Here is a 20,377-nt window from a genome sequence, read left to right on the forward strand (position 1 = left end):
CCTATGCATTGGCAGTCCTAATGCCCCCCTGAAATATATATTCCAGACTTTTCAAGGGCCCTCTCTTCCTCTTGGGCCCTGGTAATCAGTACTGGTTTTACCCCCAGTCCGACGCCCCTGCTCGCCCTCATATTGTTTCAAGCCAAAAAAAAAAACGTTTGTTTATTTTCAGGACATAAATTAGAATATCAATTTGTATTTGAAAAAAAAAAAGCCAAAATCAAAGCTGGCTATCAAATAAACCATTCCTGTTTCCTCAAAAGACTTGGATTAAATTGCATGATTCATATTTTTTTTTTTTTTTTTTTTTTTTAAATTTCAAATTTGATTAAAATATCTTCATTTGTGTTCTGAAGATGAACAAATTTCGTATGGGTTTGGAACAACATGAGGATTAGTACATGATAACAGAATTTCCCATTTTCGCTTTAAGCCTTTCAATTTCATTTGACGTCAAAGGCAGGCCTACAAGACCAAGTAAAAACATTCAAATCCAATAGCATATTAATCTCAATCTCTCAATTTTGAAATATATTACAAAAACAAATGAGCCTCAGTTATAAATGCATATGAGTGACAAATGCATGTTAGTTTCATATTAAAATTCCTAATGACCACCAAAAAGCAACATAATATCAGTGATCTTATGTCAGATATCTTAAGTTCACAGAAAATGTGGTCAAAAATCCCAAGACAAAATAACAGATACACCATCAATGATAAGAAATTGTATTCCATATGCTCAGAAATAAAAAGTATGAAACTCTGCACTCTACAGCTATCTAACCAAATTTTCACACGTGTGCAGACATTTCCTCTGCAGTTTGCACCATCATATTTTTCTTCACATAATATTGGCCCTCATGTGTTACTGCTGCTGTTTTCCTGCATGCTCCTTGAGGATGCTGAAACGGAAAGGTAGCTCTTAAAAAGACTCATGACTCTCTGCTTGTACGTTTTGATAGCAAAAAAGTAAATAATAGGGTCAAGGCAGCTGTTAAAGTTCATCATGGAAACGGTTACCTGCAGGGACATTTTCAAAGTCTTTAAGTCCTCACAAGTGGGCTCATTGTACAGCCTTCTAACTGCATACTGAATGATGTTGATGTGATAGGGACTGAAACACACGCCAAAGCTCAGCAAAATGAGCAGGATCATATTTTTGGCTCTGCTGTTGCTGCCAGACCTGCTGGTCACCGGGTTTTCCTTGGCCGTCTTGGAGAGCTTGTAGCTGACCTGACTGTAGCAGCACAGGATGAGTCCCAATGGAATGCAAAACCCAATTATGCAAGCAAACAGGAGAACGTATGCCATCCTGGGGCTATCAAAATTAGAGAACTCCATGCACGTTCGATGACCGGACCTGTATTCCATGGTGTTCTTCATGAGCAGAGGAGACGTTTCAAGAAGCACTACCACCCATACCAGAATGCAGATACCTCGCACAACTTTGTTTTTCCTTAGTCTTTGACATCTCTGACGGTGCAGCATGGCCAAGTAGCGATCTACACTGATGCAGGTCATGAAGGCGATGCTAGCATAGGTATTGCTGTAGAAGATCATGGCAGTCAGCCGGCACAAGAAATCTCCAAAAGGCCAGTCGAAGCCTTGGATGTAGTAGATGATCCTGCCGGGAAGAGCCAAGGTGAAGAGGGTGTCGGAGATGGCCAGGTTGATGATATACATGGTGGTGGAGTTCATCTTCTGCTTTTTCTGACAGGTGATGCAGAGGACCAGGCTGTTACCTGCCACGCTGATGATAAAAACCAGGCAATAGAAAGTGGGAAAGATGATCCGCGCAGACTCCTTGTAGATGAATACATCACAAGTCTGGTTTTTGGAGCTGTCATTCATTGGCATTGTCTGTTGTGGAGTTTGATCTGTCATGTTTCTGAGACTGGGGAAATACAAGACTGTTAAAAAAAACCTGTTTAGGAGGAAATAAATACCACAAAATGTTTAATAAAAACAAAAAAATCATAGTATTACAAAAATATATATATAATTTATAATACTGAATTTTTTTTTATAGAAAATCATTTGTTATCCAAAAGATTTCACATCAGTAAATCACAATAATTGTCTGATACTCACAGCAGGTTTGATTGTCGCTCTCTCTCTTTCAATCTGATGGTAATGTGACTGAGTTAGTAAGCGTTTTTGCTCAATTACTTAGAAAGAAACCCACCCCCTTAAACCTGATTGGTTAAGATCAACTGGGGTTAGATAATGTATCCTGTAAGTCTCTGTTAGGGTGAAATAGGCATGAAAAAAAATATATATATTTTGCTATGTCCATTTAACATCTTGTTTTTTATTTGTTCTCTCCAGTTTTAATAACTGTCGTTTATATATTTTTTATTAAACCTATATTATACAAACACTGTTTGCCATCAACACATTCCAAGAGATTCCAGCTAAAATATACTAAATGTTCCAGTGGTCATGTTAACTCTAGTCTTAAAAGTCTCAATGTATTCAATCATTTTTCATTACAAACAGTCAGAAAAACATGCTTCGATGCCTGTGATAAAACATACCTCTTTTTCTGGTTATAACAGCTCACATACACCACAAGCTCTTATTTTTGCAGCACTGACCCAGTTAACATGCCAACAAATATGTTGAGGTACTTTTGCAGGGCTTAACAACATCCTTTTTCAAAACCATCATCAGGATAAATGTAACACACCCCAGGCACGGGAAGCACACATATTGGAGATTGCTTTTAGACAGAACAACAGAAGTCACTTTAAGCATCAAGTTTAACTGAAAACAAAATATGCGTGGTTGTGCAACTTTGATTTAGTATGAAAACACAGGTAGTCTGCAGTATCCAGCGAGCAAGTCAGGCTGCCGATAACATCTGTGGCTTATGACCGCACTGTGCCTCATCCTCATGTTCGATACATGGCAGCAGTTTCCCAATCACTTGGTTTTCTGTTGATGAAAGTAGTAAAAAAAAAAAAAGAACAAAAAGCACTGCCATTCATTTCACAATAATGACAAACGTGAAGGAATGTGCAAGAGACGTTCACTTAAAGATATCCCTGTGGTCTTTATCTTGCACAGAGCCTGGCACTATATGCGCTTTTACATATTTTCTTTTTTAACATAACAGCAACTGCTGTGCAACTTGCTACAGATTATATCAACACATTTGCATTAGTCATTATAGATATTCATAAGACTGTAGTTGTTGAATACTTTACTACAGTGGTCAGTTTGTTAAAAGTACTAATCCATGAATGCATGGTATCATAAACTAAAAAATTACCAATAATTTTTTAATCTTGTTTAATGATTAGATAAGCATGTTAGAGTGGGTATAAAGACTGGTATATTATTTCTGTGGCCTCTGAGGCAGTATTACAAAAAATAATGATTGTTTCCATATGTGTTTCCAAGAACACTTTTCTAATTGTTCTTATAAAAAGCTAGTCTCATTCAAAATCAATGACATTAGTTCAGCAAAAGACATGTCAGGCCACCGACACAAACAATGTGCCACAAAACCACAGTGTTCACACTTTTCGGGACAAACTAGAGAGACAACTAGTTCTCTGCATATTTGGCTGAGACTGTAGAAAGCACTGAAACACTGAAAATGTATACACTGTAAAAAATCCAATTAACAAAATGTTGGAAGAACAAAATTATTTAAATTTAGCTAATTTTATTGCTTAGGCTTAGTTGAGAGGACATATTATCTTACGTTTACACAAATTTATTTGAAAAAAATTGAGTGAATGGTTATTTTCAAATCTCGCGGTGCGTGCTCCTCCTCTGACTGTGACGTTTCCTTTCCAGGCCCTGACCACTGCTTGTTTCGGCTGAAACGAGCGTCTGGTTTGGGGCAGGGCGTCACGGTGGGCTGTCTAGCCGGTCCCTGATCCTGTCGATGTGCACAAGAAGAGTGGAACCTCACAGACAATGACTGAAGTGAGTGACAGGGTATCACATGGCTCATCGCCTTGGCATGCTTCTGCATCTCGGAGAAATGATCCGTGACCGGCGTCCTTCAGATCAGCTAGGGAAAGCCACAGGTGCATGTTAAGGATGACCATGAACTCCATGGAATGGCCGATGGCTTGAGCAGAGCACTTAGTAGCCATCAGTGCAAGATCAATTGCTGCGCGCAGATCCCTGATGACGCCAGCATCGACTGCACCAGTCTCCTCTTGGCTTATTTTAAAATCCCCAAAATGTTTTCTTTGGAAATCCTTGTTTTGTGCTTCTAAATTGTACCCAGCATTATGTTTTTTTTTTCTCCCCGCTTTTACTAACCATGCATCGCTGACTAACTACAACATCCGCTTGCACGTCTTCCGATTCGCAACAGTCAGCAGAAGTGTGAAAAAAAGTGTTATTACGTTTGAAATCTGGATATTTAACTTACAAAAATGCATGGATTCGCTACAGTGGGCCTTTATTCCTTCCCCGGAGTGTGAGGGACGTTTTATTACAAATGTGCACACTTTATTTCACATTTTCTGAATTTTGACAACAAACACCCACTTACCCCCGTTGAAAGGCTTGGAAGAGCAAGGACAATATTTAATAGAACTTGGATTCGATTATTCTGAAAGAAGAAAGTCACATACACCTAGGATGATTCAAGGGTGAGTAGAAGATGGACAAATTTTCATTCTTGGGTGAACTTACCCTTAATGTTAAAAGCTGTGTTACTATAATTAATTTTTATTTAATTTTGGCCTGTTTTATGATATTTTTGTGTTTCCGTGATGATAAAAAATATGAAGAAATCGCGCAGTCTCTGTCTTTTATAAGCCAATGCTAGGCTCTTTTCTAGTAATGGGTCGTTTTTTTTTTTTTCATTCATTTTCAACGAATCTTTAATGTAACTCGGGAAAATTAAGTCATCTCTGGGAGTGATTCATTCAGTCACGTGTTCGCAAAATTCTATAAGTTCTGTACTGGAATTAGTCTAATAGTTCAGCTGTTTCAGTCAATGCAGTCTGAGCTGGAAAGAGAATTTATTAGTTCATCTCATGAGTCTTCAGGTTTTTCAAGTCATTTGTTCATCACGTGACAGACCCATAAGTGTAACCAATGCGGTCTTAAGCCGGAAAGAGAACAGATTAGATCATCTCATGAGTCTTCAGGTTTTGCGAGTCGTTCATTCATCACGTGACAGACCCATAAGCTTTAATCTATGCAGTCTAAGCCGGAAAAAGACTTAATAATAATAATAATGACCAACCTTTTTATTATCTTTGTTACAACATTCAGTGTATGGAAAAATAACCATCATGACAGAAATTCACACATTTATAAACTGCAAGAAGTAAAAAGTTACAATTTGAGGCCAGAAACTGTACTGTACAGAACTTTAAGAGTAAATAATAATTATAATAATGATAATGATGATGATGATGATAATAATGACTATGCACCCGTTTGTAAGGAAGCTTGTAAATTAATTTCTCAATCCAATGCGGTCACATCACGTGACAAAAGAACGAACAATAGGTTAAAGCCTTTTATACAGTCTTTTTTTAGTATTATTAAACAATTCAAACATTAAAACAGGCAGTACACCTAAAATCATAAAGAGAAAAAAAATGTGTTGCCAGGGTAACGACTAAGGTTACGTATGTAACCCTTGTTCCTCGAAGGAACGAGACGCCGCGTCGAGAACGTTTGAACGCGTCCAGCATGACGTCTCTGAATAACATGTATAATCAGTCCAAAGGAAGGGCGAGACGTCATAGGCGGGTGATGTCAGAGACCAGGAAGCATAAAAGCTTGAGTGGCGAAGACGGTAATCAGCCTCAAGGGATGAAGCAAGCGTCAGCCAGAGATGCCGTAAGTGTGGCACTGTGACGCAGCGTCTCGTTCCTTTGAGGAACCAGGGTTACATACGTAACCTTAGACGTTCCTCTTCAGGAACTCGAGCTGCGTAGAGAACGTTTGGGGAACGAGAATGCCCATGCCTCCAGAATTTCAAATCTCTGCCTAGTGTGGAAGAGCACAGCTAAAGCAAGAGAAGGAGAAGGAGCCTGACAGAAATCAGGGACAACCCGTCCAATGGCCAAACTTCAGAAGGAGTGAGTCTTGACCCCCAGGAAAGGGGAGATCAGAGAACTCGAAGCTTAGGATAGCATCCTGATCACCGCTTAGCATAAGCTTCTTCTGGCTGGAGGCCTAGCCTCAGCGCACCATGGTGGAAACATGTAACCAGAGGGTTTCTGCTCACTGACTGGCCACCAAGAGGGGCACGGTAGGCCACCATGGCCGCCACGTAGACCTTCAGGGTGGAGTGGGTCAATTAACTGGGAGCAGTTAACTGGGTCGAGCTGGCGGGCTCCGCACCAAGAAGTGAAAAGTTTCCACTTCAAGGCATAAAGTTTCCTCATTGAGGGAGCTCTGGATTGGAGAATGGTCTTACAACCTTGGTTGAGAGATGGGAAGCTAAGAGTTGTGCCTCCTCAGAGACCACACCAACAGACTCTAAGCTCCATGCGGGGGTGCACCTTCCGCCTGCGAGAGGAGATCTCTCCTGACAGGAACCTCCCATGGAGTGCAGTCAAAAAGAGAAATCAGGCCCAGGAACCATTCCCGGCCCGGCCAGAACGGGGCTACTAACAGCAGCCGGACTCTCTCCAGAACTCCCGAGAGCAGAGCAATCGGGGGAAAAATGTACAGATGAAGCTTTGGCCACGTCTGTACCATGCGTCCAGCCCCAGTGGAGCTGGATGAGTCAGAGGAAGCCAGAGGGGACAGTGCGATGTCTCTGGAGTCGTAACAGATCCACCCGAGTCTGGCCAAACTCTCCAACTCTGCTTCACCACCTTGGTGTGAAGCCGCCATTACCCGGGCCTCGGCCCCTGCCTCAACAGGATGTCTGCTCCCATATTAAGATGCCCAGGAATGTGAACTGCTCAGAGCGAGAGGAATTCGTCCTGGGCCCACACAAGGTGGTGGCAAAGAAAGAAGATAGGGACTTGCCCGTCTTACATTCCTCCCATCAGATCTGATAGCAAATCCCGTGAGCACAACCACTGCTTTGCCTCGGCGAAAGCGCGGCTGGCACCGCGAGAAACACCAGTGAAAGCTCTCTCCTCAAAGAGAGCCTTCTGAGAGTGAAGCAAAGTTTCGCATCGCAGCCGTCAAGTCCCTCGAGAGCTGACACTGCGTGCTTCACTCTCAAGCAGACAACACACGAGCTGCGTGTGTCCCTTCCCTTTTTTTTTTTTGGCAGGGAAAACACACAGCCTGAACGCTGCCTGCTCTCGCCCAAAACTTCTCTTGATTGAAGCTCTGACAATGGAGTTTATCAGTGGACAAACGACACTAAATAAGACTCACAAACAGATAGCGACTGACACACACACAGAGTGCTTGCTGAAGACACAAGGCTGATTACCGGCTTCGCCGCTCAAGCTTTTATGCTTCCTGGTCTCTGACGTCACCCGCCTATGACGTCTCGCCCTTCCTTTGGACTGATTATACATGTTATTCAGAGACGTCACTCTGGACACATTCCCCAAACGTTCTCGATGCAGCTCGAGTTCCTGAAGAGGAACTCCTTTTATGCAGTCTATGGTCAAAGCTTATGGGTCTGTCACATGATGAAGGAACGACTCAAACCGATGACTCGATAGATGAACGAATCAATTCTCTTGCCGACTCAGACTCCATAGGTTAAAGCTTATGGGTCTGTCACTGATGAAAGAATGACTCAAACCCAAAGACTTGTCAGATTAGAGGCAAGGTGAGCTAATCACAGACAGAAGACCCAGGTAAACAATAAATTAATATTTTCTGTTTCTTATAGCATTATAGTTTTATATTATTTGTAGTGTGATCAACGTTTGCATATGTACTAGTAGACATGTTAGTGAACACGTAACATTTTAATTATATTTTGATAAAAAGTAACAAAATTACTCAAAGAAGATTTGTTCATTTTGCTGAACGAGACTCAAAGGTCTGAGTCTGTAAAATAATCCGAGCTTCCCATCACTACTCTTTTCAAATGGGCCGCATTACATGGCGTTTCTGTTCTCGTGAAGGCATTTCGGAGAGGATTTTGTCATTCCGAATGAGATTAAACAACTAAATTCTTTCAAAAGGCTCTAATCAAAGCAGACTTCATCTCAGTCAGTTCCCTAGGTAGATCGTGCACACGAGTCCATTCACTACTAAAGAGACTATTGCATAATAAACATTGGGACAACTGATTAATACATTTTTAACCAGTGTAGACATTTCCAGTGTCACTACTGGTATTTATCAACAATAGGCAGGGATATTTTGATATTATTTTAATGGTCGCTTAAAGATATTCCTGTTGTCTTTATCTTGCACAGAGCCTGGCACTATATGCGCTTTTACATATTTTCTTTTTTAACATAACAACAACTGCTGTGCAATTTGCTACAGATTATATAAACACATTTGCATTAGTCATTATAGATATACATAAGATTGTAGTTGTTGAATACTTTACTACAGGGTTCAGTTTGTTAAATCTAGTTTTTAGATAAGATTAGATAAGCATGTTAGAGCGGGTATTCAGATTGGTATATTATTTCTGTGGCCTTTGAGGCAGTTTTACAAAAATAATGATTGTTTCCATATGTGTTTCCAAGAACACTTTTCTAATTGTTCTAATAAAAAGGTAGTCTCAGTCAAAATTCATGACATTAGTTCAGCAAAAGACATGTCAGGCCACCGACACAAACAATGTGCCACAAAACCACAGTGTTCACACTTTTCGGGGAAAATCTGCCTACAAATGGCTTTGATATGCAGAGACAACTAGTTCTCTGCATATTTAGCTGAGACTGTAGAAAGCACTGAAACAATGAAAATGTATACACTGTAAAAAAAATCCAATTAACAAAATGTTGGAAGGACAAAAATATTTAAGTTGAGCTAATTTTATTGTTTGGGCTTAGTTGAGAGGACATATTATATTAAAGGTGCCATGTGTAAAAATTGAGGTAAAAATATCCAAAAAATGACCTACACGCATCAAAAGAATGAGAAGAAATAAGGGCGATGATGTCATTAAAAAAATGTCAAGTTATAGTGCTGCAGAGATATCAACCTTAATTAGCTTTAGCGTTACTAGCCACGGCCCGACAGGTGTCGTAATATCAGTTTCGGCCATGGGAGGCGGTATGCGGGCAACATAACCACCAGCCAACCTGCAATACACGAATAACTCTTGTGGGCGTAATTGAACCTGATGTCAATCGTGTGGAAAGTACAGCCCACTACTTCATTTCGGTTCAGGGAAGAGAGCGGAAGAATGGCTGAAGCCCTTGGCAAGAGACCCCTTACCACCACCACCCGCTACAGGGAAACAACCGCGCTCGGAATCACAAATCAAATCCGATAAGAAAAGAAGCCAACTGGAGACAACTGATGGATTTGAAAGAAATGAGGTTCGACTCCGAACTTGCAACATTTCTTTTGGATTGGTAAGTAAGATGCTATTAGTATTTCGCTAGAAGTTTGTTTTAAATGTTTGCGTATTTTTTTCGGGAAGTTAAAACATAGAAATGTATCGAAGGCTGTTCTATAAACATGCTAATGTTAACGATGGCTAACTGTAGCTGCGTTTGATAATTAGCTAGCTATAACTTACCCATTTTTTATATCATAACTAACCTGCTCTGTCCAGTCTGTTGGTCTCCGTGTCCACTTTGCTTTTCTGTGCGTGAGAAAACTGATGTGTGGCGTGAAAGCGTGAGAAAAGAGTCAATTGCGTGTGTCTCATGGTGAATGCTTGAGATTTGGCAGCTCTGGTTACGTTGGTTTGCGCTAGCTTGGTCAACATCAGCTGTCTGATGTTGACCAATGATGTTGACAGAAAGCTGTCTGTCAAATTAATTAAATTCAAATAATGTGTATATATGTAACGGGATAAATATTATAGATGAGGGTTCTTTAATTAAATCCTGCTGTAATGTGATCGCGCTTCCTATTGGCTGCGCTGGTGGCGCTATAGCGCATGGAGTTCGAATGAACTGCAGCAGAGCTAGAGGGAACTGCTGTGGGTGAGTCGTTTCTGTTGCAGCTCCACATTAAAAGTAAAAAATACTGGTTTTATATCGAATGTTAGAAGATGTATGTTAGGGATTGCACACAGTGGACATTCATTGATTTTTGAGTGTGTTTTCTGTTCGTATTTTTGGGCAATTTGATAGTTTTATTTCTGTTTGCACGAACTCCATTATCTTTTAATGTGCGCCATTTTTTCCATGTGCTCTCTAAAAAAAAAAAATTAAATCATTTATCAAACAGATGGAGCTGTATTAGCGTGACTCACAATTCTCTTCTTTCCACTGCTCTGTGTGCAGGTAATTTTCATAAATCATTTAAGAATTTACATATGTTTGGAATGTTTATTGTTAACTGTATTTTGTAGAGCTCTCAATTCATTGTTTTACTTAGTTTTCCATTCGATTTTATTCTACTGTTACCGTAAAATGGATGATTATCTCAAATCATCCATATAAATCACAAAACATTACATCTAGAAAGAGTATTGGAAAAAGTGTGTATAATTTCCTGGAGAAATTACATTTCAAAATGTGTTTTACTTTTGTTTGTTGTTTTAAGTACAACAATTTGAGTAAACCGTTATACTGAGAACAGCAGAGCTAGAGGGAACTGGTGTGGATGGAGCTGTATTAGCGTGACTCACAATTCTCTTCTTTCCACTGCTCTGTGTGCAGGGAAATAAAGTAAAATATCATCCACAATCTCAGTGTGTGTGAGTGCTGTGGAAGAATGGGGCAAACTGGGCCAGATTAACCAAAGGTCACATATACAACTCAAAATGTAATATGAACAATACGAATATGAACATATTCACTAGTAAAGGTGAAGGGGAGTAGCTTGAAGATGTCATGTTTCAAAATAACTTGACATCACCCAACATTCCTCCGGAGGCAAAACGTCCTCTTAGGCTTCGTCTATGGCTCTAGGGTTTTTGTGAAGGTAGGGGCGAAGCATAGAGACTATGCCATTTCTCGTTTGTTACTCTAGAGTAGACCAATTCACTTTATTGAGGTATACTGCCCCCATCTGGTATGGAATGTGGAGTATGACTTGATTTTTTTGCTAGACATGACACATGGCACCTTTAAGTCTACGACAAATATATTTGAAAAGCATTGAGTGAATGGTTATTCTCAAATCTCGCGGTGCGGGCTCCTCCTCTGACCCTGATGTTTCCTTCCAGGCCCTGACCACTGCTTGTTTCGGCCGACCGCAAGATGCTCTTAAACGCTCCAGTCACTCCCTCCGGCCTCTTTGGTGATGCCGTGGAGTGGTGGGCTGTTTAGCCGGTCCCTGATCCTGGCGAGGTGTACAAGAAGAGCAGGACCTCGCAGACTATGACTGGAGTGAGTGACGGGCTTCACGTAGCTCATCGCCTTGGCTCACTTCTGTGTCTCGGAGAAACGATGCATGACCAACTCCACGGCATCACCAAAGAGGCCGGAGGTAGTGACTGGAGCATTTAAGAGCATCTTGCGGTCGTTGTCATTCAGATTAGCTAGGGTAAGCCACAGGTGCCTGTTAAGGTGACATCCAGCCAAGTATGGTGACCCATACTCAGAATTCATGCTCTGCAATTAACCCATCCAAAGTGCACACACACACACGCCATGAACAGACACCTGGAGCATTGGGCAGCCATTTATGCTGCAGCACCCAGGGAGCAGTTGGGGTTCGGTGCCTTGCTCAAGGCCACCTCAGTCATGGTATTGAAGGTGGAGAGAGTGCTGCACATTCACTCTCTCCACCTACAATTCCTGCCAGCCTGAGACTCAAACTTGACATTGACAGATTAAAAAAAAAGATTGCAACTGCTGTTTCATCACAAATCGAATTAACTGGAATTACATTTTAAAAGGCATAATTTATTGTCATAAAATAATAGTTTCAATTGTACTTTATTTTTCCATCAGGGTGTGGCCAAAGACTTCATTGGTGCTTTCTCATCATTACAAGTTTTCAGATGCTGGCCAGTCACTTCTTCCAAGGCTTCAAACACATGACCAGACTGCTGCAACTACACTGTGTGTGTGTGTACTTTAATCACTAAGACTTAAGGTAATATGTGTAAAAGTTTAGAGGGTTTACTACAATTAAAATGTGATTTATTGTTCTCATTTGCATCTACGTAATTTGCATCTACGTAAATATTAGACCGTCTCATTCTTATTCCGAGGTTACTGTAGTTACCAGATCTAGTCTGTATCCAGATCAGATACGCCCTTGACAGCTCTGAATGTCAGCTGAGACAAGACAACTAGATGAGCCCCAGAGAAAGATCCCCTCCGCCCTCATCGCCTAGACAGCCATTGGGACAAGACCACAGGAACCAAACCAGTCCTCTGCACAATCTGACATGTGTTGCAGTCTGCAATTCATGAGTTCACACTTACAGATAATGTACAGAGTAAAGGTTATGCGTATTTGGCGTGCTTTCTGAGGAGAGGGCTCCAAGCGCTCCTCCTGAGTGTTCCTCCCTGTGCTGGGGTAGGAACAGGCTGAAGGTGAGGAGTCGGGGTGGTGGAGGGATACTGAAAGACTAGAAATAATGAAGGTATGGCTGCGTTGATAATTTATAGGGGTTCTCTCTTGTGCTGATTAGATAGATGGTGTAATTACTGATGATGAACTGGCCGTGTTAATTATCTGTGCATGCTCTTCCCGAAATTTGTTAATAAAACATTACTTAAACTGCTGGATTCATCTGGCCAGAGAAGAATGATGGAGTTTTGGTTTCTTCGACATATGATTTTTCTGTTTAATACTGGAAAGCTGCTTTGACATACCTGTAATCTGTAATAGCCTAGTGCTGGGCGGTATACTGGTTTTTACTGATTACCGGTGTTTCTTTTTCTTATGATATGAATTTTTAAAGTACCGCAATGCTGGTTGTTTAAATAATGTTCGGAACGCGTTTGAGAGGGGTCTCTTTTGACGTTGCACTGTGGCTAGGACACAGCTGTATGTTACTAAGTGTGAAAGTTCCAAGACTGAAGCTGTCCCATGCAGGCCGGATGTGGGCCAAAACTGCTTGCTGTCCGGACGTAGAACTTGTAGAACGTGATGACACAGAAGAACTCGTCCACAGTATCCACTGACCGCCACATCCACCGCCTGCTGCCATCAGCTCCTGCGCCTTACACACACGAGCGCAACTTCAGCGCTAGATTTAGACTACATCTTCTTTTATCCGGGTGCATTTGAAAACGGCATTTTCGTTTTAAAACGCTCTCCGTCCGCACTAGCATTTTCTAGCGTTTTGCAAACTTTGTCTCGTCAACACTGAAACTTTAAAAAAAGGTTATATTTCTGCGCATGCGCAAATCCTCGAAAAAGCTCACTGCAGATGATACGAAAGAACAGACATGATAAATTTGTATGCAGTTCTTCTGACAGGATTATTTTATTTATGAAAAGATCCCACCATTCACTGATGCAACCAGGTCGCACACATGATTGTTTGTCTGATCTAAAATGCAACTGCCTTCATGTTTTGTTGTAAATAGCAATTGCGAGTAAATTTGCTTTCACCTTTGCAGAACTGTGATATTAAGAGTGTACAAAGTAACACGTCTGTAGCAATAGTGAGAAAGTGTATACTGCATAGCACATAACATTCACAATACAAACACAGATATCTATATAATATGCCTCACATGAATAAAATTGCGTAATCGTTTTCAAAAGCCTCCGTTTTCACATTTATCCACTTTGCAGAGGGTTTTCAAAAAGCTCCATTTTCCTCGACTGAAAACGACGGAAGGCCAAAAAGGAGAGAAAAAGATGCGTTTTCAAACGAAAACGTATTAGGGTGGACAAGGCCTTACCAACTTTCAAACGCTTTTAGTGTGTTTTTTCCATGGAATATATATACTGACAAACATAGGGACTTTTTTTTGGGATAAACCTTAGCTATGATTTAGTTGGAAGATGTCGCCAGTGCTGCCCCGCGAGGTCTGACTGCCCTGGCACAGTGTTTTTTGGGATAAACCTTAGCTATGATTTAGTTGGAAGATGTCGCCAGTGCTGCCCCGCGAGGTCTGACTGCCCTGGCACAGTGTTGTCTCTCTCGCTGCAGAGAAGCATCGATTTCAACTGGCCCTACCGCAGCCGACTCGACAATAAATGAATAGAGAACACTGACTGACTGTTTGGAAATATAAATATGAGCATAGGTCGTCTGTTAATACGCTCCTTTTTTTGTTTGTTTCTCAGACACAGGCAGTGCACTGTATGAGACAAAAAAGTAGGAGGCTAGCCAAAACCACCGCATAGCCGCTCATAAATGAGGCTAACATGCACGAATTAGGGCTGGGAAAATAAACCTATGCATTACGAAAAAAGAAATGATTCAGCATCGATTCTGAGATTTTCCGAATGCATCGCGATTCTTTCTTGAATCGATTCTGAGCTTAGCTTTGAACAGCAGATGGCACTGCATGCTTTAGAAACACCCGTACTCTACTCGTTTCCAAATCATTACAGACACTTGAACCTAAAATAATCATTCATAAAATTAAAAAGGTGAAGCGAATTACAAAGGTGTTCACCGTGGGCTGTGTTTACATTAATCTTGCATCATAAAAGCATTCTAAGATGAAGTGAAATTACATGACTCACAAGCACAAGCACCCTTTTAGCACTCTTTTACATGAGCATTTGAGTATGCAGATAAAAACTAGATTAGAGCGCCATCTGATGTTAAAATCTAAACTCAAAATCGATTCCAGAGAATCGATTCTGCATCGATTTATCATCCCAGCCCTAGTGTTAATGGGTCGTGTTTTGTCACTATTTAGAGTGGATTTTTTCTACAATCACTCATCATGAATAGGGTATTCAAAGTCAATCTACTGCAGTCTACATTTTCTCTCTCAATCTTGTAGAAAATCTGGTTTACATCCGGTCATGCATGCAACAGGAGAGCTTTGCAACCAAGTCATGAAGTGTAAGTTACAGATGGTTTTTACACTGTAATTGAAGTAAATGGTTTTCAAAAGCAGCGAAAGGTCACTAATCGTCACCAGTCAGTTATGATACAGTTCACACAGGTCACAACACCAGTTCCTCGTGTGGACAGCTTCTCAGATAATAGCATACTGTTGGTCCGTAGATTTCACACTTCAGGATAATCGTTGCAAAAAAAAAAAAAAAAAGGCTTATCTTAAAATAAAAATATTAAATATGTAAAATATTAAATTGCATTTACTATAAGTAAATATGACGCAAGATAATTTCTTATTTCCAGAGAGAGAAAAAGAAAACAAAATTAAGTGCATTTTGCTTAAAACAGGTAAAATATTCTTAAAACAAGAGTATTTTACGTACCCCACTGGCAGATCATATTACTTATTTTAAGGAAAATGCACTTATGCACCCCCCCCATACTAAGTAAATTAAGCCTTTTTTGCAGTGATCAGACACTTCCTGTTGACAAAAAAAGTGCCTTCTAACTTCTTCATGTTGCACAATATTGTAAAATGTGCAATCAGCATTGGCACTTCTCCTCTGTCTTTCAGTGCATGTGTGCAATGCAGGGAACAGTTGTCTGATTAGACTAATGCTGGACTAGACTGAGGTACAAATGCATTATCTGATTAAGCAAATAAATAAATAATAATAAATAAAAAAATACGCCCAATCGGATTAAAACCTTTGCATGACACTACATGTTATTATTTAGTCTGACTTCAAAGTGCTTGTAACGTAGTGTGACAGTCATTTTACCACATCGGAATCTTGCACCGTGAATGTTGGAAATTTAGGGTGAAGCTCACAATGGACGGTTACTTGTAGTATAGAGTAGTGGGCGTTGACGGCACTGGCAAGTGACAGAAAGTGTTTTTGGATACTGAAAGTGATGACACAGCGTGAGACACACATGAAAGTCAGTTCTTAGGAGTCTGACCTTTTTCTGTTTGTTCAGAAAGGGGAGGGAGGTTCGGATGAAACTGATTTGGAGGGAATTAGGCATTTAAGTGCAACATCAAGTAAAACTGAAACAAGGCAGTCACCGACTGAAGGCTGTGTTTACACCAAAGTTTAAATCACTTTGAGCTTGTAATTGAGTTTCTTTTAAAAAAAGGCATTAATGTACTACTTTTCTTTTCACCTGAACAGGATTTCAAAAAAAGGTTTGCAGAAAGCACTCTAAGCAATTAAGAAAGTGTATAATTTAATTATGTTATTCATTCCTGACAAAATGGGACTTTGCTCATAAAATGCTCCATAACATGTGACATGTAATCCTCCACATTTCTATTCGGGTATTACTTCGAATTTATATGCAGTTATCAGGGGAATGGTCTCAATCATCCACACAGGGGTCCAGCACCTAAGACACAGATGACAGTAATTATTAATGGATGTGAAAATGCCATGCCAAATGCCATGGCTACCAGGTGCCGGCTTTGTGCATGTTATTGATAGCAGTTCGTTTAGTCAGTTTAATAAAGTGCATGCAACACTGAAGATTAAGACTTCTTAAATCACCTCACTGTTTTATATACTGTGAAATAAAGCAGTACTTTTTTTTAACAGTATAAAACCTGTTCGTTCTTTTCCTGACCACTAGATGGAACCAAATTCTACCAAATCCACTTAAAGGAGTAACTGCCTCGTAAATCCATAAACACATAATTTGAAAACAAAAAATAGAATACAATATCATCATATACAAATACACAGATAATATATGCATGAATATGCAGTGATAAAGATATTAAGATTTTTATATGAATGAAAGTTCAATTTCTTATCTGCCTCATTTTAACCTCAATTTATTTTTATAGAAGCTAATATTCATTGAACTTGAACACTCCAATCATCCAATCAGAACTGAGGAATTAATTTGCAGGAAATGACTGTTTTATGGTTACATCAAGCATTCAGTGCATCTGCACACTTGTTATTCAGTTATCATATGCCTCTGATTTTTGGGATATGGGTAGGGTTTAGGGGTAGGGATCGGGATAGGGATGGACTGTAATGTTGTTCCAGGCTCAACAAAAGATGTTGATCCAGGAACATGTCTGACTTGGCATGTTTACCAATCTTTAGTTCCCTAAACTGTAATACAAGCATTCAGTTTCCCTAGTGTTTTGTTGCTGAATACATATTAGTTGATTGATTTATGCATGAAGATGATCAAATTCGATTCACAGATCTGATTTATCAGTACAGTTTTAGCAGAATTTCAGCAGAACTTTACTGTTAACACTATATAAGAGATGGCGAAAGACCAAATTGTCAGGTTAAGTTAAAGTTGCATGTAAATAAATGATTAGTACTTTTGAAAAATGTGTTGAAAACCATGAGATGAATACTGCAGTCATAGCAGTGCAATACAAGCTCTTGTTTTATTCTGCCAGATCTGGTCGTCTTGTGGGGGCTGACATGTTGAGATCAAATGACCAGCCAAATACATACAACGTGCTTTACCTTGGTAAACCCCCTATTATCGGGCTCTTTCACCATGCGGCTTTAGGAAACTAATCTATACTTCTAATGTAATGTTGCTCACACATATAGCCTGATGTGACCCATTTACATTCGAGTCTCAGCCCACCTAGGGTAATTATGATATATCTTTATATCTCTCTCATGCAACTGTTCTTTTGATCTTCGACTGTGAATTCATCCAGGCTGAATGATAATGATATGCTGAAATATCACTTTTTAGAGGCTCTCTGGGTGTGTGAAGAAGAAAAGAATGACTCTGGCGGGCTTTGAAGCTGCCCTGCCCCTTTCAGAGCCGTCATCTCTCCCGCCAGCCCTTTGTTGGTAGCGAAGCTGGTTCTTTGTCAGCGGTCTCATGTGGCTTGTGTCCATTCCCATCATCACCAATTACACGTGGCTTTCTCGGACGCACATCTCTGGCGGTGTCACTCATTTACACTCGCGTGAAGACATTCTGCGTACCTTTAGCTGCTTGTCAAATTTAGCACTCCGTTTAGCTGCCTCCACTCTCTCGGGAACCGACACTCAGAGTGCATTTTCGAAAGGAAACAAATGTGTAACTAACACATACACGAAGACGGTGAGAGGTGGCAAAAGTGCCCTGCGTATATTTGCGTGTTTGAGTGCACGGTGATAAGGCCACGGGCCCTGCGTCGCTGTGTTTTAGACTGACAGTGTCTGTCAGGCCTGGCTCTGGGCTGTGTGTAGAGTAAAGGCAGGTCTGCGCTTCTCAATTGCACTCAGCGGGGGACAAGTGCTCGGCTCTCAGGGACGCCACAGCCAGCTGGCTTCACATAGATGAGCCGTGCCCCGACTGTCTGCCCTGAAGTGTGTGTGTGTGTGTGTGTGTGTGTGTGTGAAAGAGAGAGAAAAACACTTCAGAGGGAGATAGAGAGCATTTTGCCTATTTATGTGTTTTGATTTTTTCATTTTGTGTTGTAAAAAGTATTTTTCTAAATTTTTTGTAGGAACTACAAATGTGACAGGAGTGGATTCATTCTGGAGAGATCCTGAAGCTGTTTGCTTTGGTTTTGGTAGGTGGTTTCACAAAGTGTTGGTGGTTTCACAGCACATTCCATGAATATGGTGCTCTCCTGTGAATTCCACTGAAAGCACTAAAGTCACAAATTCAGTCGTTTTGGTTGTGAGACATATTATTAGATAGTGTATACTTTCTTGTATGCATTTAAAAGTTAAGATCATACAGCAGTATCATAATGTGACATCCACTGAGTTGGAATTTAGTTCATTAAAATCATTTGGATTGAATACAGGTACCTTTTTTGTTTGTTTGGTTTTACATTATATTTAACAAACGTTGTAATTGTGCTGCAATTAAAAAAAATATAATTTGAAAATATATCTACATTGACCAGATAAACAACAGACAATATTTTGTATAATATGCCTGTGTGATAGAATGTAAGCGTTTATCTGCTGTGGGTTGTAGTAGGCTGACCAAGATCAAATAAATATGTATTTTTTATCAATTACATCATTTACAGCATCCCAAAAGTTGTTCCCAAAACTGTAGCAAATTGTAGCCCCTACTGAGTGACAGCTTAATTTAGGCAGCATTTGCCTCCCTGTTACTTAGAAAACTTATCCATTCTATCACATATTTTTTTGTATTTTCTATTTAATGTGTGCTTATTTAAGATTAAGTGTTAAATGTATATAAAAATATATTTTTTTTAAAGAGCTGCAGTTTCTATTTTGTACTCATGGTAAAAAGTGCCTCACCCCCAACAGTATGAACACCAAATTCAAACAACTGCATCATTAGATCCTTAATGATTTATGTTGAATTGAGCAGAAGTCTCTCCTCTCTCTCTCTCTCTCTCTCTCTGTGTGTGTGTGTGTGTGTGTGTGTGTGTGTGTGGTGTGTGTGTGTGTGTGTGTGTGTGTGTGTGTGGTGTGTGTGTGTGTGTTGTGTGTGTGTGTGTGTGTGTGTGTGTGTGTGTGTGTGTGTGTGTGTGAAAAATTGCTCGGAGACATCCTAAAACTTGGGTAGAAGAATTTAAATGAAAACCTTTTGAATTAATTTATATATATATATATATATATATATATACATTTTAAATAAATACTTTTTATTTCACATTTGTACAGTTAACTTTGTATTATATGATTTTTGTATTATTATTATTTTCTTTTTTTTAATACTCAGCTGTTTCCATCGTCTTGATATTGATTTATGTCAGTGGTACTTTTCTTTCCCGTTTTCATTTCTTTCGCTTTTCCTTTCCCCCGCAAGTTAGTTTAGCTATGAAATCTATGCAAATTTTGTAAGCTACAGTATAAAACCAAAAAACTGATCTCTGAAACTGCTGAGCTGCTTGTTAAAAAGCCTCGGAGTAGTTTACGATTATTAGCAGGATCCAATTTGATTTTCATTAAATAAATATAAAACGAATATGTAGGGAATCAATACTGATGCAGTTCTGTGTTTGAAGATGTTGTTTTTGTACTTGGCCTGAATGGGATTGACTATTTTTAGGTCATCTGAGGCAAAGCCCATATTTTGGATGTCAATTTGGCTGTTTTCATATTGTTTTATTCACAGAGAGTGGACTAATTATTCCAGTGGGGCCGCGCTGCGGCTAACAGAGTGACAGTTGGCGTTATTGGAGTGATCAGTCTACTTCTAAGCCTCTGCTTTAGCCATTTGACATATATTAACAGTAATTGGTGCCACAGCCACAATGATGTTTTGTAAACCTTATGCCATTTTCCAGGAGGATGGCTAAGAGGAATGCACAGTGGAGGCTGGTCCGTAAAGACGTCTTCAAAACCACAGAAATACACTTTTCTTCATGAACCTCTATGAAACTTGTCCTCCTGCCTTAAGGTTGGTCACAACCTTTTTTTTTTTTAA

The 20,377-nt window shown here is 39.9% G+C and overlaps 1 protein-coding gene and 1 long non-coding RNA gene across 4 annotated transcripts in view; one reads left to right on the top strand and one right to left on the bottom strand.

The window, feature by feature from the left end:
• The window catches only part of LOC113109309 (G-protein coupled receptor 183-like), a 2,417-nt gene extending 257 nt beyond the window's left edge, over positions 1-2,160 (bottom strand). Inside the window, exons 1-2 of one of the 2 annotated variants that reach the window (XM_026272928.1) lie at positions 2,095-2,160; positions 1-1,897 (exon numbers count right to left, since the gene is read on the bottom strand). The exon at positions 1-1,897 is cut by the window's left edge and continues 257 nt beyond it. In XM_026272928.1, coding sequence (XP_026128713.1) covers positions 862-1,887 — 1,026 coding nt within the window. In that variant the 5' untranslated portion in view covers positions 1,888-1,897; positions 2,095-2,160 and the 3' untranslated portion in view covers positions 1-861. Of the gene's footprint in view, positions 1,928-2,094 lie in introns of both variants that reach the window. The other variant, XM_026272929.1, reaches the window with a different exon arrangement.
• Positions 2,161-9,983: 7,823 nt separating this feature from the next.
• On the top strand, positions 9,984-13,551 carry LOC113109310 (uncharacterized). 2 transcript variants are annotated; one of them, XR_003292932.1, is made up of 3 exons: positions 9,984-10,034; positions 11,955-12,099; positions 12,228-13,551. It is a non-coding gene; the product is annotated as an uncharacterized LOC113109310 (long non-coding RNA). The 2 variants fall into 2 exon arrangements; XR_003292933.1 differs by having other exon boundaries at positions 12,252-13,551.
• Positions 13,552-20,377: the final 6,826 nt, after the last annotated feature.

Source organism: Carassius auratus, chromosome 9 (assembly GCF_003368295.1).
Source record: "Carassius auratus strain Wakin chromosome 9, ASM336829v1, whole genome shotgun sequence".
NCBI lineage: Eukaryota > Metazoa > Chordata > Actinopteri > Cypriniformes > Cyprinidae > Carassius > Carassius auratus.